General features: G+C 33.0%; 1 protein-coding gene across 1 annotated transcript; it reads left to right on the top strand.

Annotated features, from left to right (window-relative positions):
* Positions 1-3,438: 3,438 nt before the first annotated feature.
* LOC145001644 (protein RETICULATA-RELATED 4, chloroplastic-like) lies at positions 3,439-7,906 on the top strand. The gene is made up of 8 exons (XM_078961000.1): positions 3,439-4,160; positions 5,492-5,560; positions 5,672-5,803; positions 5,909-5,962; positions 6,052-6,096; positions 6,173-6,312; positions 7,346-7,471; positions 7,556-7,906. Exons 1-8 carry the CDS (start codon positions 3,609-3,611, stop codon positions 7,608-7,610), a joined length of 1,173 nt encoding a protein of 390 aa, XP_078817126.1. The 5' UTR covers positions 3,439-3,608; the 3' UTR covers positions 7,611-7,906.
* The last annotated feature ends 549 nt before the right edge of the window (positions 7,907-8,455 follow it).

The raw sequence follows: 8,455 nt of genomic DNA, 5'->3' as shown, positions 1-8,455 counted from the left end.
ATCCAATCCCTTTTTATACCACTGATGCTCTCGGGATACGCTCGCCTGACCTGGGCCATCAGGAAGACTTTGGATACAAGGCTTCAAGATCAACTTTGTTGGACCGGGAATTATTGGAGATTGCGTCACTTGTATCGACCACATCATTCGGGCTATGACCGTACCATTTGTTAGGATCGCTACTAGCCTAACCATGCCAACATAGAAGAACAATGAGGTTCTATTTTCTAAAACCAATTGGTGATAGAAAGGACTACTCATTGCCTTATATTTTAGCATATAGTTTCTCTTTTTATCGATGTGGGATTGGGTTCGCATCCCAACACTATGATTTGTGGTTCTTGTAAGAGAAAAGATATGATATGAGAGATGCAGAAAGAAAGAGTTGAAGCTGAAAATGGTATTGGTGAAACTGAGACATGAAGGGTGTTGCATCAGGAGATTTCTCTTATTTGAGCTAGAGATACTAAATGGGATTCACATTATAAAACAATCGTAAGTTTGATAAATTTGTTTGTAGAAGTTGTTAAGGTACTTAAATACGTTGAAGAAGATGGGTTTACTTTACTTTATCTAACCGTAATCAAGCAAAGGGTATTTTGTCATATTTCAAGACACTTGCTTTCGTGTTTCTTAAAAAACAGACTTGAAACTAAAGATATGTTTGAAAAAAGGAGATGATAGTTACCACTACTTCACTTTATAAATGGTAGACTAGGGTTTAAGGGAAGGTTATGATGCACTGTCGAAGCAAGAGATAAAGTGAGTGAGAGAAAAAAAAAGAGAAAAAGTAGAATAAGAGAAAGGTTTGGTTGTAAGTATACAGGAGTGGGTTCTTACCTTGAGAAATGGGAAGAGGGATCAGTGGGGTCCTAATCACCTTCTTCCACGACCGTCTAGTAGCAAGGACAAGGAAAGGGAGTGACCAACACCAATATAGATAGAGAGACAGATACAAAGTGAATTTTAGTGTGTCCAGGGTCACACGAAAACAACCAAAAGAGAGAGAGAGAGAGAGAGAGAGAGAGAGCATGGGTCACATCTAGCTATTGTGGTGTTATATGTCAAAGAAAAAAAGTGAAAAGGATGAAGGGAGTGATGGGTTTTCGAGGATCATTAGACCAATCATAAGGTAGCGGAAACAACAAAAATATGATCTAAACTCGAAATATATGGATCTAAACTCAACAAATATATGAAACTTATTAGAACAATAGAACTTAATATATCGAAAAAACATACCTTTGAGCAGCGTTTACATAATTCTAGATAGTTTGAGCAAGAGCGGACTTAAGGGTCTTTTTTTTAGGGGGGGGGGGGGGGGAGGGGACGAGATAACAATGCCCCATTTTTATACAGTAGAACAATAACAAGATAAAATTTTCCAAAATGAAAATGTAACATGTCTTTTATATAATATACTCTTATTTAGGAGCTAACATAGTAGGTGTCCCTGGGATGGAACAGAAAACCCCTCAAAATTTAAAAAATTTAGTGTAAATTTTTTAAAATTATCATAAGTCCAACATAAATCTGTCAAAAATTCATCATGAATCCGTTGGAAATCCATCACAAAGTCATAATAAATGTAAATTTAGTGTACATCTATTGGTGAAACTCTTGTAATGACGAATTTGGTGATGAAAAGTGACATATTTTTTTTTCTTATAGTGCAACCCTTAAAAATTGTTCAACCCCTATTTTTTTTTTTCTATACCTGCCATTGCTCTTATTCATACAATGTAAAATTTTCAAACTCAATGTTAAAACAGTGTCTTTTCACTTTTCTTAAAGCAAAAATGCGAATGAACTTTGTGCCTGCTTGGTGTTATGGAAGCAAATACCAAAATTGTCAATAACATCTACATTAAGTAAACAATAACCAAAATGTGAAATGTACGAGTGTTCACCACCCATACATGAAAACCAAACTCTAAAGGTGTATTCCCACTTGCAACACTTCACCAATAACATTTTTTTTCAAAAGATTGTTGGTGGCCATTGGCCGCACCATAACTACAAAACATGTGCTAAATTGTTTTGGCCCCTCAAACCACATCCTTAAGATAAAGGTTTGTTTTGTCCAAGGTGTGTTCCTACTGAAAGTGGAATGGATAACACCATATTCATCCACAACTTCCTTACTATGGTCAATATCTTCATCACCATTCCTTTCAACATTGTGTAATTCAAGACATAACTCAAGAACTGATATTCACTTGTCTTGTTCATATGTATGGCTTCATATGAAATTATTTCATCCACCAAGGCGTGGTTTTTAGTATTGTGGGTTGTTTTAATATTATAGGATGTTTCAGTATGTTTCTTTCTTTTCACCTTGTATTACTGAACCATGCTCATCTTCACTAGCACCTCCATCATATGAATCCAAAAAGTCATCTAAACCACCCCCAATATGATTAATATATAGGGACATTGCAAGGAATTCATAAACATTATTTATAAAATGAGCATAATCCATATTAGTTTCTATGTAACAAATACTGGAGGATAAAGGACAGTTAGAGATGTATTAATACAACTTCTCACATATTTCTTCAGTAAAACATTATAAAAAGGGGACAAATTCATCAACTTCCATACAAGCCAAGTCCACATCAGTAGAATAGTGATGGTCACCACCAACATAAAACAAAGGGTGTCAGGCAAAAACACCATTCAAGTTCAATTTAACTTTCAGATTAATTGTTAGTTATGCAGTGTTCAAAAGCAAATATTAAGGTTCGAAATCACTTACATGATACGATCGTGAAAAGTGAAAACCCTAACTTCTCTTCCTTTTCGTATTCTTTAAGGAAATTAAAGAAAACCATGCTCAATAAATAAATGTGATTTCGTAAATATTATGGTTTTTTTTTTTCAAGTTTACGTGTGTATTTCCACGTGGATGTTCCGATAACTAGAATTTGGAAAGTCACCGGCCACATCACCTTCTTAACCGCTTCACTTTGAAAAAAAAAAAGATGTCAATGACAGTTTTTGTGAGTTTAATGACCCTCAAGGCACAAAAATAAAATGGAGGACCTTTTATAACAACACAAAAACATAATTGTAGAGTTATAATGAAGATAACCCAAAAAAATCCCCAAGTTCAACTTTTGTAACAAGTACACAGAGACAATGACAACAATAAAGTTTTGTAACATCCACATTGTAAAATGCATGTTTATGGAAACGAATTATATATATTTTTTATTATCATATTATTCAGTATAATAGTTTTGTCTTCAAAGCATTATATTATAAATAAAACAAAGATCTATTTCCTTACATAAATTGTATTTCACCCCAACCACGAGTCCATTACCATGTTATGAGTTATGACCTAACATAAGTCCGATGAAAACAACGTCAAAAAACGATTAAAATTTGGAATTCAAAGGTTGTTGAAAAGACAGTTGTTGGTAGGACGGAAACAACATTAGAAAGAGCAGCTGCCACCTTCCGAAATCTCCGGATGTGGCGCTTTCCTTCCTTCTACTTATTACATTGTTAAACCCACGTCTCATTCTACCAACCCAAGTACTCAATATTCTCTCTTCTCTTTGGAATTAACGAACAAACCCCTCCTTCTCTTCAACTCCACCATGGCCACGGCGGCGGCGATGTCGGCCATGGGATTCACATCCTCCACCTCCAGGGATCTCTCCAAGTTCACCCCCTACCTTCCGATTCAATCCTTCCAACAACCAATTTCTCTTTCCGCTCGATCAACCGGAGCTCTCCGCCACTCTTTCTCATTGAAACACCACAACAACCGCGAGAAATTTCCCATATTGCTTGCATTTTCTGGAGACGGAGGCGATGGTATCGGGAATGGGAATAGTTCCGGAGGCGGCGGCGGCGATGGGGATGGAGAGAGCGGTGGTAGTGGAAGCGGAGGCGATGGAAACGAGAAGGAGGCGTTGTTGATATTGGCGGAGGCGGGTAGGTCGTTGGATAGTATCCCGAAGGACTTGGCGGCGGCGATTGGGGCTGGTAAAATACCTGGATCCGTTATACACAGGTTTTTGGAGCTTGAAAAGTCGCCATTTTTAAGGTGGCTGCTTCAATTTGGAGGGTTTAAGGAGCGTTTGCTTGCTGATGATCTTTTTCTGACTAAAGTTGGGATTGAATGCGGCGTCGGCATGTTCACCAAGGTATGCCTCGAATTCTTCGATGACCTAATGTTCTTGAAAATTTTCGAGTTTAAAGTTCAAAATCAAATACCAGTTATGATCTAAACATGTAAGTATACCTCTTAATTTCTCTGAAAAAGATTCAATATTAGATTGGAAAACTTACTTTGTGAAAATAATTTCAAGAATCAACATGATTTCTTGATCTCTTAGAAGAGGTTGAAGAAAAGTATGACGTGAATTAACATATTGAAACAGGGGAATAATTGCTAATGTTATGTTCTGTATATAATATAAATAAATACCCCCAATACCATTTTAGAACTTCATCCATTGCAGATTTAAGTTCTTTTATATGAATTTTCATTTGTAATCATGAATTTTAAGACTAAATTGGTAATAATATTTGTTCCTATATCAATAATCAACACGATTATCTCTGCTTCCTTGAAATTCAAACAAAACCAAACAAGTAGTTGTGAAAAAGTTGGATCAAAACAGCCTATTGCTTCAAGAATCAAGATCGCAAATACCGTTGACTGATTCTTATAATTAACAAGTTATGGTAATAGTATTTATCATGCTTGAATGCACAAATTAATATGCCCTTTATGGAGAGTTTGAAATAATAGTTATTAGGAAAGAATCTTTATTAACAATTTTTGTGATGATATTTCAGTTTTAGGTTGTGTTTAGCTCGCTACAACTAGCTTATTTTTTCGAGTTTTTTAAGGCTATATTTGGCATACTGGCTGAAAAATTAGCTAATAGCTGAAAAGCTAGCTGTTAAATAAAAAGCTATCTGACAGCTAAAAAGCTAGTTGATAAAAAATGGTGTTTGGTAAAACTAGCTAAAATATATAAAATGACATTTAAAAGAATATGTTTCAATAATTAATCAAAGGGTATATTTGGAAAAAAAAAAGCTAGCTTATAAGTTACTTTTAGGTTTGCCAAACATGACAACCAAAAAAAGCTCGAAAAATAAGATTAGCTTATGAGCTTTTTTAAAAATTTCCAAATATACCCCTTAATTAATTACAGAAAACATATTTTTTCTAATTGCCCTTTTATGTTATTTTATATATTTAAGTTAGTTTATCAAACATTATTTTTTATCAGTTCTTATTAGTTAACTTTTCACATAACAACTAGTTTTTCAGCTAACAGCTACCTTTTCAGCTAGCACACCAAACATAACTTTAATAAAGTCATTATGGTGAAAATCAATGCATCATGACTTGGGTTGGGGCAACGGCAATATAGACATTTAACACCTGATTTTTTTTTAAACATTTTCATGAATCAACATAAATACATAATAATCTTTTTATATAAACATACATCTCCAGACTGCTGCAGAATACGAAAAGAGAAAAGAAAATTTCACCAAGGAGCTGGAAATTGTTTTTGCAGATGTGGTAATGCAATAATACATATTCCTACATTTCATATTTTATATTTATTTTTTAATTAATAATTATCAATATCTTCTTCAAGATTTAATAATTTCACTTAAATTTCATTCTCAGGTGATGGCTGTAATTGCAGATTTCATGCTTGTTTTTCTTCCTGCTCCTACTGTGTCTCTTCGACCTCCAATCTCCATGAATGCTGGAAGCATTGCAAAATTCTTCTATAATTGTCCAGATAATGCCTTCCAGGTTTTTAATATTTTTTATTTTTTATTTTTTATAATCCAGTTTTAATAAAAGTTTTATAATTTATATTTTATAATCATGTAATAATCTTTTTCGTACATTCTTCAGACTGCTTTGGGTGGAGCATCATATTCATTGCTTCAGAGATTGGGGGCTATAGCAGTATGAACAAAACACTTAATATTATGTTTTTAATTATTTATATTATATAAATTGTTTAAATATTAAACTTTGTTGATTTTGTTTTTCAGCGAAACGGGACAAAACTATTTGCTGTGGGCACTGCTTCATCGTTTGTAAGTTTATATTTATATGAAGTGTTTGAATAAAAATTTGGATTTTTTTTTTATTGATTTAAAAAAATGTGGGTAGGTGGGGACAATTATGACAAATACATTGATAAATGCGAAAAAAGCTGTTCAGAAATCTGATGATGATGAGCTGGAGAATATACCTGTTTTATCTACTAGTGTGGGATATGGTGTTTACATGGCGATTTCTAGTAATCTCAGGTAATGAAAGACATTCACGTTTAAAGATTTGATCTTTTTTAAAGAAAAAAATAAAAAAAGGTAGTGTCTTTTGTTGTTTTTTTGTAAGAAAGATGATTTAGCATGAAAAAGATGTGGTCTTTTCTTGCAAAGATGCAAGAAAGATGATTTTACATGGTAAAAGTGTGGTGTTTTCTTGTTTTTTTTGCAAGAAATATGATTTGACACAGTAAGTTGTACTCTTTCTTTTGTGTTTTTGCAAGAAAGATGATTTTACACTGTAAAAAGTTGTATTTTCTTGCGTTTGTGCAAGAAAAGATGAAAATACATGGTAAAAAATGTGGTATTTTCTTGCATTTTGCAAGAATGAGGATTTTACACAGTAAAAAATGCTGTTATTTTTTGTGCTTTTGCAAGAAAGATGATTTAACACAGTAAAAAGTGTGTCTTTTCTTGTTTTTTTTGCAAGAAAAATGATTTAACACATTAAAAGTTGCAGTCGTTTCTTGGGTTTTTGCAAGAATGATTTAACACATTAAAAATTGCAGTCGTTTCTTGGGTTTTTGCAAGAATGATTTTACACTGTAAAAAATGTAGTATTTTCTTACTTTTTTCCAAGAAGATGATTTAACACAGTAAAATTGTAGTCTTTTTTTGCGTTTTTTACAAGAAAGATGGTTTTACACGGTAAAAGACGTATGCTTTTCTTGCGTTTTTGCAATAAAGATGATATAACACAGTAAAAAATGTAGTCTTTCTTGCTTTTTTTGCAAGAAAGATGATTAAGCACAGTAAAAAAAAAAAAGTAGTCTTTTTTTGCTTTTTTTGCAAGAAAGATGATTAAACACAGTAAAAAATGTAGTCTTTCTTGCTTTTTTTGCAAGAAAGATGATTAAACACAGTAAAAATCTAGTCTTTCTTGCTTTTTTTGCAAGAAAGATGATTAAACACAGTAAAAAAAGTAGTCTTTCTTGCTTTTTTTGCAAGAAAGATGATTAAACACAGTAAAAAATGTAATCTTTTTTCTTCTTACAAAAAGTTTTTTATTGAACAGATATCAACTTCTGGCGGGTGTTCTTGAACAACGGCTTCTTGAGCCATTGTTACACCAACATAAGCTAATGCTAAGTGCAGCCTGCTTTATTGTTCGAACAGGGAACACATATTTGGGTTCATTATTGTAAGAATCATTGACTTTTTCTTTGTATGTTTCTTGAAAAATATTGCTCTTTTGATTGAAATTTTTGATAATGTTTGAAAACAGGTGGGTGGATTATGCACGTTTGGTGGGGCTTCAAAAAGCTCATGATGTTGAATGAAGGGGTTAGGTGGATTAGCCGACATCATCCAGATGTTCTGGATTAATGACTGTATCTGAAAAGGGGTTGTTGCTAATTCCCTTAAATTTTCAAGATTTTGGAAATTTTACTTTGTTTGGTTTTTAAGACCGATGTTATGCGACTTCTTTTTTTTTTTTTTTTTTTTTGCAATTTCAATGGTTCTTGACTTTGAAATGCAAGAGTTTTCTTGTGTATTTATATGGTGTTGATGATATCGAGTTTGATTTGACATGAAAGTATGAAACGAGAGTTTCTTGCGTTTTTGTTGTGCTAAATGATATACTTAAGTCATGTATTATGGGGAATTCAGTATAGTAATGAGCATCTTTTTTATTAGAGGGGTAATTTAGGTATTTCACTTATGTAGTTTGTTGCAAACTTGCAATAGAATACTTAAGTGGGTAGTGGGGAGGAGAGAGCATATTTTTGGTTAAAATCTGGTAATTCTACCATTGGGAAGGTTAGGCTTTAGAATCACTAGCAAATCATTAGGGTTACCATATTCATATTGGTATATTTTTTTTGGAGATTTCAATCAATAAACCAAATCTTTTGATTATTGTTCTTGTTATTGATTACTTCTTAGGTTCATAGCAAATTGGTATTCAATTTCATCAAGGGTTTGAACTTATAGAGTTCATAGCATTTCAACTTCAAGATTGACAAATGATTTGAACTTTCAACAAATGCTAACAATGGAGAAACATGAGGAAGTCACAAGTTAGATCAAAGACGACAAGCTGTATTTGGAACATTAGGAGGAGCATCTATATGGGTATACCCTTTTATGGTGAACCATATTAATATAACATATGGTTGTTATT

The sequence above is a fragment of the Lactuca saligna genome, chromosome 6 (assembly GCF_052625555.1).
Source record: "Lactuca saligna cultivar CGN05327 chromosome 6, ASM5262555v1, whole genome shotgun sequence".
Classification (NCBI taxonomy): Eukaryota; Viridiplantae; Streptophyta; class Magnoliopsida; order Asterales; family Asteraceae; genus Lactuca; species Lactuca saligna.
Note: the sequence above shows the minus strand (reverse complement) of the source record. Positions and strands in the feature narration are given on the sequence as shown.